The sequence below is a fragment of the Natrix helvetica genome (assembly GCF_964273705.1).
Source record: "Natrix helvetica genome assembly, chromosome: 4".
In the NCBI taxonomy this organism is placed as follows: Eukaryota; Metazoa; Chordata; class Lepidosauria; order Squamata; family Natricidae; genus Natrix; species Natrix helvetica.
The window spans coordinates 160,598,490-160,619,569 of record NC_138550.1 but is presented as its reverse complement, the minus strand read 5'-3'; the positions used below and the strand labels follow the sequence as shown (position 1 = coordinate 160,619,569).

At 43.9% G+C, this 21,080-nt stretch overlaps 1 protein-coding gene across 1 annotated transcript in view; it reads left to right on the top strand.

Moving 5' to 3' along the window:
* Positions 1-11,649, top strand: part of KCNQ3 (potassium voltage-gated channel subfamily Q member 3) — a 206,388-nt gene extending 194,739 nt beyond the window's left edge. The window contains exons 11-15 of the mRNA XM_081949866.1: positions 840-942; positions 5,210-5,341; positions 6,824-6,922; positions 8,618-8,702; positions 10,226-11,649. Coding sequence (XP_081805992.1) covers positions 840-942; positions 5,210-5,341; positions 6,824-6,922; positions 8,618-8,702; positions 10,226-10,939 — 1,133 coding nt within the window. The 3' untranslated portion in view covers positions 10,940-11,649. The remainder of the gene's footprint in view (positions 1-839; positions 943-5,209; positions 5,342-6,823; positions 6,923-8,617; positions 8,703-10,225) is intronic.
* The last annotated feature ends 9,431 nt before the right edge of the window (positions 11,650-21,080 follow it).

The window sequence follows — 21,080 nt, the reverse complement described above, 5'->3', positions numbered from 1 at the left end:
GAACCAGCAAATGCCACCTCTGGCTGGCCCCAGAGTGGGCTGGGAATGGAGATTTTGCAGTATCCTTCCCCTGTCATGGCCACCAAGCCACGCCCACCAAGCCATGCCCACCAAGCCACACCCACCAAGCCACACCATGTGTCCACCAGGCCACACCCACAAAACTGGTAGTAAAAAAAATTGAATTTCACAACTGGACCAGAAGTTCTAGTGTACTAACTTCTTTTCTATGTAAATGAAATGATGGCACCCAGAATAGTTTGGCACACTGAATCTAACACATTAATTTTTTTTACTACCTTGCCTTACAACCACAATTGACCCCGATATTTATGTTGCTAAGTGGGAAATTTGTTAAGTGAGTTTTGCCCCCTTTTACGACTTTCTTTGCCACATCTGTTAAATGAATCGCTGCAGTTGTTAAATTAGTCACTCAGTTGTTAAGCGAAACTGGTTTTCCCATTGACCTTTTGTCAAAAGGTCGCAAAAGGGGATCACTGACCCCGGGAAACGGCAACCGTCATAAATGTGAACCAGTTGTCAAGCATCTGAAGGTAAATCATGTGACCCTGGGGTTGCTACGACGGTCATAAATGTGAAAAGTGGTCATAAACCACTTTTTCCAGTGCTGTTATAACTTCAAACGGTCACTAAATAAACTGTTATAAGTCGCCGACTACCTGTACTGGGTATTTGAATTGGAGAATGTTCAGGATCCATGATGTTAAATGATTCCAGCCTGAATAAATGGTTTGGATATTGTATGAGCTAATTCCCATTGTCCTAATCTCTTTTGCATCTGGATTATCTTATCTGTATCCATCTGGTCCTTATTTCAGATGCTGGGACAGGGGACCCCCTGGCGGAAGACAGGGGATACAGCAATGAGCTCCTCATGGAAGACCTTATCCCCACACTGAAGATGGTCATCCGAGCTGTTAGGTAAATATTGAGCTGCTTACCAATACTGCTGTTCTGACCCAGGCTTCCCCAAAAAGCACGAAGCAGATGCCTGGTCCTGGCAAAATCTCTTTTATTAAACGAATGTGAATTCCTCTCATTCACATTCAGCAAAGGCCTGCTTAAACAGTCTTTCAAAAGTGAAGTTATGACCACAGACCTTATCTAGCTTGGAAAGCTGCCATGTAAACATTTAGCAACCGCAGTGCAGTGCAAGGAAAGGCTTGGCACTGAGTCTCTGAGATTCATGGACAGATCTTCACACTCCTGAAATGAATGAACAAATGAATTGTTTCCTGCAAAGGCCCACTCCTCTTTAGCTCCTCTTTCGCTTCCTATGGGAGGGGCCATTCACCGTCCACCTGTGGCTTTACGCCCAAGTCGACCCTGATTTCTCTGCTGTTCTTTTCTTTTGGCCGCTCTGCACATGTGCACACTGGGAACAGGCTCTAGCTGTTCCTCTGCCTCACTGCTGTCTAGCTCCGTAGGCACCTGATCACAGCCAGACAGCCTTGGCCCCGTCTCTGCCTCCGATGCAGAGCCCTCATTCGAGTCTTCCCCAGACTCTAGGACTGGCCCATGTTCCTCCCAACCTCCTCACTGTCCAACTCTGCTGCCAGCTCCACTGGCTGCTGGCGGGCCACAATACTGCCAATCCAACTGGAGCTGTCAATCAAGCGCCTACATTTAAATGAACTATCATAAATCAAGGACTACCTCTATTGATAAAGCCTTTGAGCTGTGTAGGTCAGGAGTTTCCAGCCCCTGGTCCATGGACCACCACTGATCCATGGTATGCCAGCAATTGGTCCATGCAACAAGCGAAGTCCCAACCGCAGGATGCAGGCAGCATGCAAAACCACGCCCTCTTTCTGGTGGGCCACAACAACTGCATTGTATAAGTGTGTATTTAAAAATCCGTTTACAATTTTGAAAAAAAAAATTAGTTCAGCAATGTAAAATCACATATATTTCAAGCAGTTGCAATCAAGACAGTTTTGCCAATCTGCAGTTTTCCAGATGTGTTGGTCTTTAGTTCTCATCTTCCCCGTAGTTGGGATGAGAGTGCAAAAGTGGATATAGAGTACATGACTGAACATCCAGCAACATTTGATTCCTTCTTTATTGAGGGTCAAACCCCACGAGGGAGTGTTATGGAGTAAGTAGTGAGCAAGTGGGGGTGCGTTGACCTAGTGGTTAGGACGTTGGGCTTGTCAACTGTAAGATTGGCAATTTGAGACCCAACGACCATGCGATAGGATGAGTTCCCATCCCTTGCTGCAGCTCCTGTCCACCTAGCAGTTTGAAAGCATGCAAATGCAAGTGGATAAATAGTTACCACTTTGGTGGGAAGGTAACAGAGTTCTGTGCACATCAATGTATACTCACGGTGGCTACATGACCATGGAAATGTCTTTGGACAATGCTGGCTCCCTTGGCTAGGAAAGGAGGTGAGCACCATCCCCTAGAATCAAACTCAATCCTTTTTTTCACTTTTTAGTGGGCCAATGTGCATTTGAGTCACTGGACAGCAAGATAGGTGGCATATAAATCTAATTAATAATAATCCACCAAGGAGGCATTACCTTGATGTGGTTGTGTGTCTTACGTGCTCTGAGGAAGATGAGAGCTACGCCAGAGGTTTAGCGATACTGGGCAAGTCTCATCAAAGGATCCAAATGAAGAGTGTCTCTCCCATAAAAAGTGTGGTAATTTAAAGAAATCCATATTGGATTGGTCATTGCCCAGGTCAACAAAGACTACAGTAGGTGCTGAAGTTCCTGGACCTCTGGTGACAAATGGCCTACAGGACTCTGGAATGTTGGCTGAGCAATCAGGATCAGGAGCTGCAGGATTGTGGGAAGAAAAAGTCACAAATATACAAAAAGATCTCCCAATAGAAGTCGGATGACTATGGCAAAAGAAAACGAAGATAGTACCAATAGCAATAGGCACCTTAGATACAATCCCAAAACAACTGGAGTATCACTTGAATGCCATTGGCATGACAAAATCAACACCAGTCAGTTGCAAAAGGCAGCTGTGCTTGGAACAGCTGACATCCTGTGATAACATCTTTAATTCCTTCAAACATCAACATCTGGTTCTTGGGAAGGAGTTAAAAGATGGACAAAAATACCAAATGCAGTCTAAACATCTGGCTGACTGTGCAATGAACCATAACAACAACAACAGGCACCTGCCACATAACACCCCAGACTTAACAGTTGTCGATAAGAAAGACAAAAAAGCCTGGATAGTGAATGTGGCAGTGCCTGGAGACAGCAGTACGGAAGAGAAAGAATTGGAGAACATAGCAAAATGCAAAGACCTACAAATAGAAATAGAACGACTGTGGCAAGGGCAAGCAAGGGTGGTACCAATAGTCATAGGGGCCTTGGGTGCAATCCCAAAACAACCGAAGCACCTCTTGAACACCAGAGGCATTGACAAATTCGCCATCAGTCAATTGCAGAAGGCGACTTTACTTGGAACAGCTTCCATCCCAAGATGACATCTGTAACACCGTTAAGCATCCAGTTTTGCCTAGCCCAGCTCCTTGGTAAGGACTCAAAAGGTAGACAAAAATGCCAAACCCGGCCTGGACATCTGGTTCAAAGATTAGATAATAGATTTATATTTATAGATTTATTTATAATGATCTATTCTGGTTGAAAGGTAATAGATAATTATCTTTCAACCGGAAAGATAATAGATATAATATTATTAGTTTATATATTATTATAAATAATAACAGATCTTAAAGTAATCCATATCAGCCTCCAAACCCTGCTTGTACCATAATACAATTACCTCAAATGGCTTGGAATATAATCCAAGTCAGGATTGTCAAACTGGCAGCCCATAGGCGGTATGTGTCACGTGCAGGCCACACCCACTCCAGCTCCGCAAAGGGAATAAACGTCACCATAGGTCACGTGACACCAATGTGACGCTGCAAGTTTGATATCTGTGATCTAAATGCTTCCAGCAAGGTTAAAAGTATGTTTTAAACTAGAAATATCTGTTTGGGGGGGCATTTCAAGCTTGAACTAATTGAAGTTCAAAATGCCATCCACCGCTTTTGTGACCTTAACTGCTAATTTAATTGCTTTAAATAATTAGAATTTACTTTAAATGGCTAAAGTGACTCGATCTGCTAATGTCCTCCTTACCTGCTTCCTGCTAAGAGTAGCTAATTTGGAAAGTGTAAAGGGAAGAATTTTTAACCGTAATCTATTATAATTGGAACTAATCAAGACCTGGGCTAGACTTGATGTGTTTCCATTAAATTGAAAGCCATTTATTCTCGGTGGCTTGTAACAAACTATTTAAGAAGGCTACATTAAGCTTGTTTTGAAGGTTTGACTTGAAGAGGATTTAATCAGATCCACCTCATTGAATCAGATCTACTCCATGCATCAAATCAGATGTTTCTAGATCGATTTGACAGTTGATAAACATTTCTAATCAGTTAGATTAACCAGTCAAAACAGCAACGTGAATTAATTGTAATAAAATTTAAGCTAGATTCCCATGGTCTTATTGCTTGATTGAATTGTTTGTTACTGACCTGCTAACTATTAATAGGAAATCTTTGGTTTTTTTAAAAAACTTATCTCTCTTATTGTTTATTAATTAGACTTTCATTTAATATTAGTAGGGCTGCTGTTCTTAGTAATATTACTTTTTCCTCTGAGAGAAGTCTTAATACTTGATAAGTATTTCACATCAGTGGTTACTGTTACAAGTGACTGATTTTTATTATTTCACATGGTTTTTATGATTATGTGATATCCTTTGGATGTTTTTAATAAACTACCAGTGAATATTATAATAAGGTTCCCCTTGTACATATGTGCTAGTCGTTCCCGACTCTAGAGGGCAGGGGGCTCATCTCCGTTTCAAAGCCAAAGAGCTAGCAGTGTCTGAAGACGTCTGTCTAGGCATGAAAACCGTCTGGATGACTTAGAGCTAATCACCAGGAGACTGTGAATTCTAGTCCTGCCTTGGGCATGAAAGCTGGCTGGGTGACTTTGAGCTAATCACCAGGAGACTGTGAGTTCTAGTCCTGCCTTGGGCATGAAAGCTGGCTGGGTGACTTTGAGCCAATCACCAGGAGACTGTGAGTTCTAGTCCCGTGTTAGGCATGAAAGTTGGCTGGGTGACTTTGAGCCAATCAACAGGAGACGGTGAGTTCTAGTCTTGCCTTAGGAACTCCTTTTTCTGCTGTTTCTTCTTGGACCAGGATTCTACAGTTCCGCCTCTATAAGAAGAGATTTAAGGAGACTTTGAGGCCTTATGACGTAAAGGATGTGATAGAGCAATATTCAGCTGGACATCTGGACATGCTTTCCAGAATCAAATACCTTCAAACAAGGTAAGAGGACATGGCCCTGTTTGTAGTCTAATCGTGGAGATGATATTGGGAGGGAAAGATTGAGAGTTTGTCCTGTATCCGGTGATAGCATTGTCACTGCAAGCACTAATACTCCAAAGGTGTCACTCTTGTAAGAAATTGATGGCTGTGCAACAGACTCCATTAAGAGTCTGGATGTTTATCTCAGGCAAGGTTATAAATTGTTGTCACCTAACATATTCAATCATACGAATTAGAAATCTTAGTTTAAGTCTACGTGGGTTTTGTGTATTTGTGTGTGTAGTTCAGTATTTTATGTACATCTAAGTGGGTCGCTTGGTTTACCGTTCAGGGTGTTATGCAGACCCAGAGATGGGTTAATGCAGGAATCAAGTGAAGAGTTCTGTGGAGAAGGGGCTTATAAGATCCAGTGATTCAGCTACATAATAGATGATTATGTGTTGAATTATTATATTTCTATTCACTTGCCCAGTGAAATCAAGGCAGAAGAGGTAGGTAGGTAGATAGATAGATACAGGTAGATAGATGATAGATGATAGATGATAGATAGATAGATAGATAGATAGATAGATAGATAGATAGATAGATAGATAGATAGATACCGGTAGATAGACAGACAGACAGACAGACAGACAGACAGATACCGATAGATAGATAGATAGATAGATAGATAGATAGATAGATGATAGATAGATAGATAGATAGATAGATAGATAGATAGATGATAGATAGATAGATAGATAGATAGATAGATAGATAGATAGATAGATAGATGATAGATAGATAGATAGATAGATAGATACCAGTAGATAGATAGATAGAGATAGATAGATAGGCAGGCGGGTGGGTGGGTGGATGGATGGATGGATGGATGGAGGAAGGAAGGAAGAAAGAAAGAAAGAAAGGAAAGGAAAGGAAGGAAGGAAAGAAGGAGGAGATGGATGGGAAAGAGGGGTAAGAGAAGGGAGACAGATAAAGGCAGGAAGGAACATTTTTGCTAATGGCAATTTCTTTCTTGTAAAACATCTTTCTTTAAACTTGTGCCTCCACATGCTCTAAGACAGGGGGGTGAAACTCGCGTCGTCATGGCCGTGTCACATGACATATCAGGACTTTTCCCCCTTCGCTAAACCGGATGGGGGCGGGCCAGCATGTAATGTATTTGCTCCGTGGGCCACGAGTTTGACACCCCTGCTCTAAGTCTTCAGCTCTTAGACATACACGGATAGCCACTTGTCTGAAATGGTATAAGTCCTCCTGCTTGTGCAGGGGGTTGGACTAGAAGACCTCCAAGGTCCCTTCCGTTTGTTATTCTACCATTATTTGACCAACAGGCCTATTGCAGGTTGTCCTAATGCTGGCTGGGGAATTCTGGGGAGTTCAAGTCCACAAGCCTCAAAGTTGCCAAGCCCCCTGAGTGATTACAGTATATAATACGACTACATCTAGCAGCCCTTATGTTCTGTTTCCATCTCTTTTCAGAATAGATATGGTTTTTGCACCTGGGCCTCCATCTACTCCCAGACACAGGAAATCACAGAAAGGGGGCACGTTCTCCTACCCTTCGCAGCAGTCTCCAAGGTGACATTTTTTGGGGGGGCGGGGGGCGGGGTTGCCACTCAGTGAAAGCCACATTTCCATCATTTTCTCCCTGGTGTCATCATTTCCCCCCCCCCAGCATTTCCATTAAGCGCCAGCCAGAGGTGGTCTTCAGCCAGTTCTCACCGGTTTGAGCGAATCGGGAGCAGCAGCTGCGGGAAGCTCCGCCCAGCCACCCCGCTGTAATGCGTAAGCACTGTGCATGCGCAGAAGGCGGTGTGCATATGCAGATGAGGGGCACGTGAGTGAAGCAAGCACGTGCACCCTCACATTTGCGAACCAGTAGGAAAGGTGGGATCCAGCAGGTTCTGACCAGTTCTGGAGAACCGATAGTAGAAATTTTGAGTAGTTCAGAGAACCGGTAAATACCACCTCTGACTGGCCCCGCCCCCATCTATTCTCTGCCTCCCGAGTCCCAGCTGATCTGGAGGGGATGGGGATTTTGCAGTAACCTTCCCCTGGAGTGGGGAGGGAATGGAGATTTTACAGTATCCGTCCCCTGGAGTGGGGAGGGAATGGGGATTTTGCAGTAACCTTCCCCTGGAGTGGGGTGGGAATGGGGATTTTACAGTATCCTTCCCCTGGAGTGGGAGGGAATGGAGATTTTACAGTATCCTTCCCCTGGAGTGGGGAGGGAATGGGGATTTTGCAGTAACCTTCCCCTGGAGTGGGGAGGGAATGGGGATTTTGTAGTATCCTTCCCCTGGAGTGGGGAGGGAATGGGGATTTTGCAGTAACCTTCCCCTGGAGTGGGGAGGGAATGGGGATTTTACAGTAACTTTCCCCTGGAGTGGGGAGGGAATGGGGATTTTGTAGTATCCTTCCCCTGGAGTGGGGAGGGAATGGGGATTTTGCAGTAACCTTCCCCTGGAGTGGGGAGGGAATGGGGATTTTACAGTAACTTTCCCCTGGAGTGGGGAGGGAATGGGGATTTTGTAGTATCCTTCCCCTGGAGTGGGGTGGGAATGGGGATTTTGCAGTAACCTTCCCCTGGAGTGGGGAGGGAATGGGGATTTTACAGTAACTTTCCCCTGGAGTGGGGAGGGAATGGGGATTTTGTAGTATCCTTCCCCTGGAGTGGGGAGGGGATGGGGATTTTGCAGTAACCTTCCCCTGGAGTGGGGAGGGAATGGAGATTTTACAGTATCCGTCCCCTGGAGTGGGGAGGGAATGGGGATTTTGCAGTAACCTTCTCCTGGAGTGGGGAGGGAATGGGGATTTTGCAGTATCCTTCCCCTGGGTGGGGAGGGAATGGGGATTTTGTAGTATTCTTCTGGGTGGGGAGGGAATGGGGATTTTGCAGTAACCTTCCCCTGGAGTGGGGAGGGAATGGGGATTTTATAATATTCTTCCCCTGCCATGCCTACCAAGCCACACCCGCCAAGCCACACCCACCACGCCACGCCCACAGAACCGGTAGTAAAAAAAATGTGAATCCCACCACTGACCGGTAGGGAAGGTAGGGGAATCTCACCTCTGGCTCCAACGTAGTGTGGACCATGGATATGTTTAATGCAGTTAAAACTGAAAAATGTACATTCTTATATTTAAAAATAAAAAAAAACCTCATCCCTTCTGTGTAAATCTGCACTGTGAACTGGAAACATTGGTGGGAAGAATTTCAATGGTTTTCTTTTGTTTGGCCTCTATGTAAAATGGAACCTTATTTCCTTTTAGGAATGAGCCGTTCATAAGCAAAGCATCTTCAGAGGATCCTGAAGACCAAAGCATGATGGGGAAATTTGTCAGAGTTGAAAGACAGGTAGGAAACGCTCAGCAGTTTGGCTCCATGTTGTTCAGCTTCAGAACAGAGCTGGAAGGGACCTCTGAGGTCTTCTAGTCCAGCCCCCTACTCAAGCAGGAGACCCTATACGCGCGATGGCAAACCTATGGCACGCGTGCCAGAGGTGGGACATCGAGCCATCTCTGTGGGGCACATGCCCTGTCGCCAGCTGCTCTTCTAGTTTCCAGCACTTGCTTGCGCACTGGCCAGCTAGTCTTCGCATGCGCAGGACTGCCAAAAACCCAAAGAGCAGGTGGTCGGTGCGCGCATGCCATCTGGTCTTCTGGCACATGCATGCGCAGCAGCCAGCTGGTCCTTAGGTTTCCAGTACTGCAGTGCACATGCATGTGTTTGGGCACTTGGTGCTGAGAAGGTTCGCCATCACTCCTCTAGACCATTTCAGACAAATGGTTGTCCAGTGTCCTCTTAAAAGCCTCCAGTGATGAAGCACCCACAACTTCTGAAGGCAACTTCTGTTCCACTGGTTGATTGTTCTCACTGTTAGGAAGTTTCTCCTTAGTTCTAGGTTGAATCTCTCCAACCCCCCACCCAAGCAGGAGACCCTACACCGTCTCCAACAAATGGCAGTCCAATCTCTTCTTGAAAGCTTCCAGTGATGAAGTTGCTACAACCTCCAAAGGCAATTTCTGTTCCATGGGTTGATTGTTCTCACTGTCAGAAAATTCCTCCTTATTTCCAGGTTGAATCGCTCCTTGTTCAGTTTCCATCCATTATTCCTTGTCTGGCCTTTGGGTGAGACAGCTATTTGGAAAATAGCTTGACCCCTTCCTCTCTGTGGCAGCCCCTCAAATATTGAAATCCTGCTATCATGTTACCCCTAGTCCTTCTTTTCTCTAGACCAGCCGTACCCAGTTCCTGCACCATTGTTCATATGCTTTAGTTTTCAAGCCTTCCATCATCCTAGTTGCTGTGCATTTTCCCCAAAGGCTAAAACATCTAAAATTTCATCTCATTTTCAAAAAACCCAAACATCTCATTTTCAAAGTCTCAACACCTTCTCTGCCCTTTCCGCAAAATCTCAGCATCTCCTTCAAAAACAGATATAAACACCTAACATCTAAACACCTGAAGGCCAGGCAAGGAATAATGGGTGGAAACTGATCAAGGAGAGATTCAACCTGGAAATAAGGAGGAACTTTCTGACAGGGAGAGCCATCAAGCCATGGAACAGAAGTTGCCTTTGGAAGTTGTGGGAGCTTCATCTCTGGAGGCTTTCAAGGAGAGATTGGACTGCCATTTGTCAGAAATAGTGTAGGGTCCCCTGCTTGGGTGGGGGGGTTGGAATAGATCACCTACAAGGTCCCTTCCAACTCTGTTAATCTGTTGAAGTGTTTTGCTGTTGCTGCATTTGTTTGTGATGACATTTGATCTTTATGATGATCTTTGACCGAGGTCAATTTTCAGTTGGGGGATAGTTTTGCTCCTAGTCGAGATAACCAATCGTTTATCCCAGCTGAGTTCTGATGGCTGCTGTCTTTTAGGTCCACGACATGGGGAAGAAGCTGGATTTTTTAGTAGACATGCACAAGCAGCATCTGGGCCAGCTGCAGGTCCAAGTCACCGACACGTGTCCTTTGAGAGAAGCCACCTCCCCGGCTGAGGACAACCGCTTTTCTGAACTGAAATCCATCATTTACAAGTACTCCAAGCCTTCCATTCATGAGCTGTCTCCAAGCTTCCACCATGTCCCCGTGAACAAAGTCCCCCCTTTCGGGTACTCGAGCCAGGACTGTGGTCACAACCCCCTTTCACTGCCCTTCAGTGACCAGAACTCAGGCCGATGGCAAGCCATGCCCTTCTCCGCAGCCTACTCCGAAAGGCCCACCGTCCTGCCAATTGTGGCTTTCATGGACCCTCAGGTTTCCTTCCAGTCACCGCCAAGGGAGCTCTGGAGCCCCCATTCGGACAGATTCTCCTCAAGGCAGAGGCAGAGAGACAGCGACACCCCCTTATCCCTGCTCTCGGTCAACCACGAGGAACTCGAACGCTCCCCGAGCGGGTTCAGCATCTCTCAAGACCGAGATGATTTCCTGTTCGGCCCAAATGGCGGAAACAGTTGGATGAAGGAGAAACGTTATTTGGCTGAGGGGGAAACGGACACCGACACCGACCCTTTCACTCCCAGTGGCTCTATGCCTCTGTCCTCCACGGGGGACGGGATTTCCGACTCAATATGGACAAGCAAGCCAATTTAATCTTCTCTACAGGGGTTGGGGTTGGGGTGGGATGCGGGGGTGGGGTGGGGTGGAGATCTGGGCTGGCTTTTTCTTGTCCTGTAAACTTAAAACTTTGTATATCTGACGAGACGTGCCCGAAGCTTCCTCCCTCCAAAAAGCCAAAAAGAAGAAGCAAGCCGCCACGCCCATCCCTTCGCCACCAGAACGGCCATTCTGCATGCTGCTGTTCGTGGACATCTTTCTCCACCATCTCACACGGTTGAGCGATGCAGTTCTCCTCGTTCCCGCCCAAACGAAGCGGCTTGAGTTTTTTGCGCAGGGTGGGTGGATGTTTATTTTATTTTATTTTATTTTGCATGACTTTATGCACTAAAGGGTACAGGGGATTTCCTCCATGGTTAAAACCATGAAGAAGAAGAAAAAAATCATCACACTATCGCTCAGTACGTCAAGGGGTCAGATCGATGTCAGAGCTAAAAAAAATGTGGGGAGATACAGGCTGCATCGTTGCGAGCAAAAAAACAGCAACCTTCATTTCTAGAACGGTGCCCTTGGCGAGGTGTGCATGCATTCGCATCATTCTTCTTTGCAATTTTAGCTTGTTTCCCTCTTGGCTGTCCATTTTGTTCTCTCCCATGTCGCCATAGTAGGCCGATTTAATTCCGTTTGTTTGACCTCTCTGCTCCTGCACCTATGTAAGAAAGCCGAGAATATAACACATTCCAGTATCCAGAGAATCGAAGTGTTTTTTTATGCACAACTTCGCATGTTGTTGATTTCCATGAAGCCCAGGCGCGCTTCATCTGCTCCGAATATTGTCTTCTTCACTCATCGTCTCCATGATGTCCACCATTCAAAGTCCATGGGTCAAATGAGTGAAGCATCATTTCTGGCCTCTTTTAAGTTTTCTTGAGCAAGGCAAGTTTTGAAGTCAACATTTGGACCGATGGTCCCAAAGGTGCTTTTTCAAAAGGCAACTGGACTTTCTGGTTTTCTTTTGAGGACGTTTCACTTCTCATCGAAGAAGCTTCTTCAGCTCTGACTGGATGGTGGGGTCAGAGCTGAAGAAGCTTCTTGGATGAGAAGCGAAACGTCTTCAGAGAAAAGCCAGGAAGTCCAGTTGCCTCCTGAAAAAGCGCCTTTGGGACAACCATGACCTGGATGACTGAGAATTGCCATAGACTTTTTAACCGATGTTTGTTGGCCTTCACACAGCACTTTGGTCACCAGTAGTGAGGGCCAAGTCATGCTTCTCCCTTTATGATGGTAGTCATAATTCACAACATTCATCTCTTCTTATGATTTATGATGAGAAATAGGTCACTAAGACATTGTTTGATTTATCTCTCAACTGCTTACCTACTACTCCTCTTATACCATAAAGCAGGGTGTCTCAACCTCCACAACTTCAAAATGTGTGGACTTCTGAGAGTTGAAATCCACACGTCTTGAATGTCTATGGAGATTCTCAGTCATCCACCTCATGGTTGTCATATAAATCCTTCCATTCTCCACCATTGCAATCGGAACAGAAGAAGCTTCTTGGGTGAGAAGTGAAATGTCTTCAAAGAAAACAAGAAACTCCAGTTGCCTTTTGAAAGGAAAGCACCTTTGGGACACACATCTTGAAGTTTCCAGGACTGAAAAAAAACACGGCTTTAGAGGCTTTCCATATATAATTTACTACCAATAGCACTTAGACATATACCGCTTTATAGGCCTCTCGAAGCGGTTTACAGAGTCAGCCTGTTGCCCCCAACAATCTGGGTCCCCATTTTACCCACCTCGGAAGGATGGAAGGCTGAGTCAAGCTGGAGCCTGGTGAGATTTGAACTGCAATTTGGCAATTTGACTGCCAGCTGCCTGCAGAAGTAGCCTGCAGTACTGCTCCCCTAACCACTTCACCACTACAGCTCTTACTAGACTTAAATCATGGTTTGGGAATTCTGGGAGTTGAAGTCCACACTTTTTAAGTTGCCAAGGTTGAGATATGCTGCCCTAGAGGCTTTGAGTAGACAATTTCATGATGATGATGATGTCAACCATTCAGTTGTGTCTGACTTTTGGTGATTCTATGGGTCATATCTTCCTATCTTGCAGTACTTTTTTGAGTTTTTCTATGCTCTGGATGATGTCCACTTTGATGGTGTCCAGCCCCCTTGTTCTTGGATGGCCTGGTTTCCTTTGACCACTAACCCTTCTAAACATAATTGCCTTCTCTAATGAATTGTCCTGCATGACATGGCCAAAATAAGTGAAACATTATTTTATGATTTTTTCTTTCTTTTTCTAGTGACATGTCTAGTTTTTATGTGCTCTACTTGTTAGTCACCTTTGCTGTCCAAGGAATACAAAGAAGCCTTCTCCAGCACCACAGCTGAAACGAGTCAATTTTTTTCTGGTCTTGCTTTTTTAAGTTCCAACTTTCATGACCATTGTGGGATATACAATTTACTAGATATAGTAACGGTTGAGGCTTTTGAACTATGGTGCTGGAGAAGACTCCTGCGAGTCCCTTGGACTGCAAGGAGATCAAACCGGTCAGTCCTAGAGGAGATCAACCCTGACTGCTTTTAGAAGGCCAGATCCTGAAGAGGAAACTCAAATACTTTGGCCATCTAATGAGAAGGAAGGACTCACTAGAGAAGAGCCTAATGCTGGGAAAGATTGAAGGCAAAAGAAGAATGGGATGACAGAGAAGGAGGTGGCTGGATGGAGTCACCAAAGCAGTCGGCATGAGCTTAAATGGACTCAGGGGATGGTAGAGGACAGGAAGGCCTGGAAGAACAGTGTCCATGGGGTCGCAATGGGTCAGACACAACTTTGCAACTAACAACAAAATAATGATTGGGGAATTCTGGGAGTTGAAGTTCATAAATCTTGAAGTGGCTGTGTAGTTGAGAAGATGGGGACACACTACCTTAGAGGTTTTAAATGTACAATTCACTTGACATAATCATGACTGGGAAATTATGGGAGTTGAATTTTATATGTTTTAACGTTGCCAAGGTTGAGAAACGCCAATTTGAACAACACAGGGAGCATTTTAACAGAATAACAGAGTTAGAAGTGACCTTGGAGGTCTTCTAGTCTAATGCCCTGCCCAAGCAGGAAACCCTATTCCATTTCAGACAAATAGTTCTCCAATCTCTTCTTAAAAACCTTTAGTCCCCCCCCCTCTAATTTTCCTCTAATCAAGGATGTTTCCATGAACAAAGAAGTTCGATTTTAAATAGTTTTCTAAAACGTTGCATTCATAAAAGAAGAGGTGGAATTTCCCTGGGCTTCACTTTCCCTTCCTGGATGAGGCCTGTTTGTGCATACATGCCATGCACTTTGAATGCAGATTTACAGATTGCAGATTAACAGAGTTGGAAGGGACCTTGTAGGTCATCTAGTCCAACCCCCCACCCAAGCAGGAGACCCTACACCATCTCCAACAAATGGCAGTCCAATCTCTTCTTGAAAGCTTCCAGTGATGAAGCTGCCACAACCTCCGAAGGCAATTTCTGTTCCATTGGCTGATTGTTCTCGCTGTCAGAAAGTTCCTCCTTATTTCCAGGTTGACTCTCTCCTTGTTCAGTTTCCATCCATTATTCATTGTCTGGCCTTCAGATGAGACAGCTATTTGGAAAATAGCTTGACCCCTTCCTCTCTGTGGCACCACCTCAAATATTGGAATACTGCTACTCTGTCTCCCCTGGTCCTTCCCTTCACTAGACGAGCAGTCAAATATTTCCCATTTTATTATTTGGTGCCTATACATTGTGGGGTTTCTTTCTTCATCACTGGCCAGGAAACAAGGCAGGTCTTAAATTTTCCTTCCCTGGAGTTCATGCACTTGCTTGTAATGAAGTGTAAAACTTGGACTCCAGGACCAAATGAAACAGAAATGCAGTTTGCCGTTATAACAGCACTGAAAAAAAGTGATACAACCATTTTTCACACAACCGTTGCAAGCATCCCATGGTCACATGATCAAAATTCAGGCCCTTGGCAACTGGCATGTATTTCTGACCATTGCAATGTCCCGGGGTCATGGGATCGCCTTTTGTGACTTTCTGACAAGCAAAGTCAATAGGGAAGCCAGACTCACTTAACAACTGGGTTACTATCTTAACAGCTGCAGTTAACCATTGTGGTAAAATGGGGCAAAACTCATTTAACAACTATCTTGCTTAGTGCCTGAAACTTAAGGCTCAATAATAGTCATAAGTCAAGGATTATCTGTGTGGGAGAGGTTTCCTTATTTGTTAAGGGAACAAACGTTAAATGTGTAGGCTTGGGAGAGGGAAATTGATTGCAGGAGGTGGAAAAAGATCCTTAAAATTAGCACTCGTCTGCAAATAAAACATGAAATATATAATTCTTGATTTTTCTATCAAATATGGGCAAACACAGTTTTAGGCTGCATCAGAAGAAGAAGCCATGATGAAGTCATGTGTGACGTGATATTGATGATATGAATCATGGATGTGCCCCATTTTGCACCACCTGGACACTTTCAGGTGTGAAAGACTTGGTCCACATGTGAAGGTCTAATTAAACTGATTTATTGCTAAATATAGACAGGAATCTTCTCAACTAATGGTTAGCACCTGCTTGAAAAATAAATAAGGATCCATGGAATTCAAGGGAAGTTGGACTTAATCTGCTTGGGGCTATGTGGGGATTCTAGGCTAATCCCTCTTTTAACTCCACCCCCAGCTTCTGCCATTCCTTCTACAGACGTACAACAATCACTTCCCATCCCCTGTCAATGCCTCTCCATCAACTGACTGAAGTATATGTTCCAATCCTAGCTGTTGATAGTTGTGTTCTTCTTTGACCCAACTTCTCACTTGAAGGATTTGCCCAATTCTTATCTTATAAATTCTTATGAAAGACTAGCTGATAACCCGCCATTGCCCCGGTATTTATTTATGGAGAAAAATGTCCAGATTAAACGTAATTTCTAATGTTGGATTTTCCCTCTTACCAGGGGAGCCCCCTTGTGGATTACTGTGAAACTGTTACCATGGAAACTCCACTGCACTGTACAATAGAAGCCATTTTATGGCAGTACAGTAGAATCCATTTTAAGACACAACAGGCTGTATCTTAACAGAACACACACCCCACAGTATTTTTTTCCGGAGAGTAAGTCATCTGTGTACCAAGTTTGGTTGAAATTTCTCAAGGCATTCCAGAGTTATGCTGGAACATATGCACACACATCTGTCTGTCTGTCTGTCTGTCTGTCTGTCTGTCTGTCTGTCTATCTATCTATCTATCTACCTACCTACCTACCTACCTACCTACCTACCTACCTACCTATCTATTTATCATCTACCTACCTACCTACCTACCTACCTACCTACCTACCTACCTACCTACCAATTTAGAGGAAATGAAGAAGGGCAGGCAAGGTCTAGGAGACTAATCCAGGACTAAAACCAAAATCCAATGAGCAGAAATGGACAGGTTTGTACATGGTGGCTACAAAAACCACCTAGAGAAGGTCAAAACTTGGTGTCCCTCATCCAAGAATGGAGAAAAAGAAATAATGCATCTAAGCTATAGGAAGGTTGCTCTTGACTGAATACAAGAACAAAATTTCCTACCTATAAGGGAGTTTGAAGCCAATGCCAATGACCCAGAATGTTGCCGGGCAATTCCTTCTCTAAATATCCTAGGAAAAATACATCTGTTTTGTGGCTTTGCAGGGAGGTGCAACATTCACAACTCCCACTTGCTCCGAAATGCCTTTCTGAGCCTGAATTTGAAGTGCCACACAGCCCAAATGGATAAAAACTGTGAGTCAGCTGCGTGCGTCATAGCTGCTAAAAGGAGAAGCGTGTTTTTAGGTTGCATCAAGACAAGGAAGATTACCAAAGGGGGAAAAAAAAACAATTTCACTGGTAGTGATCTTCCCCAGGAGAGATTGAGGGACCGAAGCAGGTTTAGCTATGCGAGTAGCATGGGGATGACAATAATAATAGCACTTAGACTTATATGCCGCTTCACAGTACTTTACAACCTGCTCTAAGCGGTTTACAGAGTCTGCAAGTTGCTCACAACAATCTAGGTCCTCATTTCACAGACCTCAGAAGGATGGAAGGATGAATCAACCTTGAACTGGTCAGGATTGAACTCCTGGCTGTGAGCAGGGTTACCTGCAATACTGCGTTCTAACCACTGCACCACCAGTGCTATTGATACACAATACTACTTCCAAGTATTTGATGGGATTGCCTGACACAAAAAGTTCTTTTTCTCTCAAAGTTCCTACACATCAAGAAATCAAAATCATGAACATCTCTCTGTATATGACCCAGAAATATAACAGCCCTCTCTTTATTGGAAGTGGAGGTGTTTTAGTTTGGATTCCTATGCTTAGCAGATGTTGGATTCCATCCATACCTTCTCCTAAATGATTTCTATGATGTACTGCAGAGAGAGGTATATGGATATCCTCCTCTCTGCACCTGAAGTCCTCTTTTTAATGTGGAAGCCATTACAGATGAGTGCCATACAGGAGGCACCTTATGTCAGCCGCAAGAAATCAGGAGTCCAAGTTAGATACAAAATGAGTACAAGTGTATTCCTTGAAGGCTAAAACATATGAAGAACAGTTGCAGGAACTGGGAATGTCTAGTTTAGTGAAAAGAAGGACTAGAGGTGACATGATAGCAGTGTTCAAATATCTCAGGGGTTGCCATAAAGAAGAGGGAGTCAAACTATTTTCCAAGGCACCTGAGGGTAGAACAAGAAGCAATGGGTGGAAATTAATCAAGTAGAGAAGCAACTTAGAACTGAGGAGAAATTTCCTGACAGTTAGAACAATTAATCAGTGGAACAGCTTGCCTCCAGAAGTTGTGAATGCTCCAACACTGGAAGTCTTTAAGAAGATGTTGGATAACCATTTGTCTGAAGTGGTGTAAGGTTTCCTGCCTAAGCAGGGGGTTGGACTAGAAGATCTCCAAGGTCCATCCCAACTCTGCTATTCTATTCTATTCTATTCTATTCTATTCTATTCTATTCTATTATCTGGAAAGCTGACAGCCCAGGTTCAAGACCCAAGCACTGCACAATGGGGGGGGGGGGTGAGCTCCTGTTATTTACCCCATCTCCTGCCAACTTAGCAGTCCAAAAGCATGCAAATGCGAGTAAATAAATAGGTATAACTTTGGTGGGAAGGTAACAGCATTCTGCACGACTTGGTATAGAGTCATATTATTCCATTAAATTTTTTAAACGCTATGTCTCATTTATATTGCAGCTCCATTTGACATTTTAACAACTTTAATCAATTAGTTTCGATATATTGATTTAGACAGCTGCATTGTGCAAATAACACTTTCAACCTGCTTTTTTAAAAAAAATAAATGTTCTGCTCTTAAACAAACCTGTAACGATGATTAATAAAACAATGGACATTTCAGATACTTGCAATTTAGAGGGATTTTGTAAATATTACTCAAGCCATGTAGGGAGACTGTGAAGAACTGAGCATCTGGAATGCTTTTCAACCAAGTTACTAGTGCTGTGATACCTTGGTACACAAACAGCTTTGATACTCAGCAGATTTGTTTCTCAACGCATTTTGTCATGAACATTTTGTCCCGGTACTCATTGTTTGTTTGGTTCTCAATGCACAAGTTAGAACTAGTCAGTCTCACCTGCCTTGTGACTCATTACATTCCCAATCCTTATGGGAAGAAATTGGTACTAATCGGTTTTTGGTACTCATCACACCACCTGGAATCAATTAAACGATTAGTATTGAGGTAGCACTGTAGTAATTTTCAGAGGCATCTACATTTTCTTCTGCATTTTCTTTCCAGGAAATATTCAAGTCATGCACACTGCCTCGGTGTGTGTGTGTGTGTTTGTGTGAGTTAGTGAAGAGGGAGGGAGGGGGAGGGGGGAGAGAAGGAGAAAGAGAGACAACATCTAATTAGAGTGGATGCATATAGGTAATCCTCAATTTACAATTGTAATTGAGTCCAGAATTAAGGTTGTAACAGGGTCACCACATGACCATACCTCATTTTATGTCCTTTCTTGGAGCAGTTATTAATGATGGAGACTTTATACCAGGGGTCGGCAACCTTAAACACTCAAAGAGCCATTTGGACCCATCTCTCACAGAAAAGAAAACAACGGGAGCCACAAACCCCTGTTGACATCTAAAATGAAGATAGCACTGTGTTCTGACCCCCCTCTCCACACCTGTGAATAAACCAGAACACAGGCTTGGCTGTTTGCCACTGTTTAATTACTGAGATAACAAATCCTTTGGCTGAGGGCCCAGACAACTCACGTTCAATAGAGCAACCCAGATAATTCAAATGAAGCCACACAGATAGTCCAAACAAGCAGACACGGCTAGAATACATAGATTTTTTTAAACTACTAATTCGAACTGTTGTTTCCTGCAAATGTCCCCTCCCAACGCCTCACCTACAATCTCTCTTGGGAGGGGCCAATCCACAACCACCTGTACTTAATCATTTTCTGTGAGTCTGCCTACTGAGTTGCTGCTTCCATTTCTCAGCCCTTCTCAATCTAGCATCAGGGACAAACTGCCTTTGACCCTTCCCACTGCTCCATGCCTCAGGCGCCTCCTGGTGGCCAACCAGCCTCTCTGGACCCTGCTCTGAGTCTGAACCCTGCACAGGGTCCTCCATATCGTCCAGAGCAGACTCATATGGTTCCTCGCTATCCGAGTCCATCAGCAGCTCAACTGGACCCTGCTGGGCCACAACAGCACTGCATATATTATTATTATTATTTACCTTTATGCTATGTATAAAAAAAACTATAGTGTTTTGCATTTATGAAATCAATGAACTGCTACAGAGAAAACAATTGTTTATTTCTGCATGCAACAAAAATATTTTGAACTCTGAAAAAAAAAGATGGGTCGAAACCAATAAATAGCATGCCAATGGGTATCGCACATTGGCAGTTGTGACATATATTTTGAGCGACAGGGAGCCACAGCAGAGGGATGAAAGAGCCACATGTGGCTCCAGAGCCGTGGGTTGCAGAAATTTACACAAGTCCATTCTATGCAATAGGTGCTTTTTTCCAGAAATTGGAAGCAAATGATGGTGAAAAAATTGTGATTATGTGACACTGGGTTTCTTGGTTGGTCTTTTTTTTCTTTTTTTTTGGCAGATGTTTCATTAGCCAAAGTAGGTAACGCAATCAGTGCTAGAAGGGAGAGGAGCAAGCCATTTGCATATAAACCCAGAGCAAACCCCGCTCCCTTCTAGCACTGATAATGTTACCTAGCTGGGTAGTGAAACGTCTTCAAGAAACCAAGCAAACTCAGAGAACACCAAGGACCGCACAGATTGTGGGGTACTGCAAATGGCTTTAAATGCAGGCCAGTTGCCAAGATCCCAGAATGAGATCACGTGATCGTGTTGGGGGGTTGCTGTTGGAAGTTCAAAACTGGATTGTAAGTAGTCCTAAGGACATCAGTCTTAACTTCAAATGTTCACAAAGCAACCGGTCGTAAGTCAAGGACTACCTGTATATTTTGTGTGGATATTATCTCAGACATTAATTTTGGGGAAAATGGAAGAAAGAAAGAGAGGATAACCAGAAATAAAGATGGGTGCTCTATGGGGGAGAGGTGAAAAATCAGTTTGGAGGACAAATTGTCCTGGATAAAATATTTATGTTTGTTAAGAACTGACATCAATTTGATGGCACCTAATCAAACAAACAAAAAATCAAATCTGTTAGGAACAACTTTTAATAAATACTCAATCTTCGCATTTTGATATTTTTTCATCTATTCCAGTTCTTGTTGTGCTCATTTTTCAACTTCCTGCAATCCTCCCCACCCAACCCACGTTTGAAAACCACCAATTCAATGAAAAACGTATTGTCGTTTTGCAGTGTGTTGTGATAATAAACATTAGCAGCGAGCAGTAAGACCATAATTGGTTTCCTTTGTCACATTGATTTATATGCATTAAGGAACATCGACAAGGAACCCAAGGCGATATTTATGATAACAATAGTTTGGCAATCTTCTCAATTCCTTCTAAACTGTCAGTCAAAACCATGAAATTATTGGGCACTGCCATCATAGTCTACAATCTGTACCATTATGTTTACACACCACCCTTCTACCTCAACTGTTGAAATGTTAGAATAC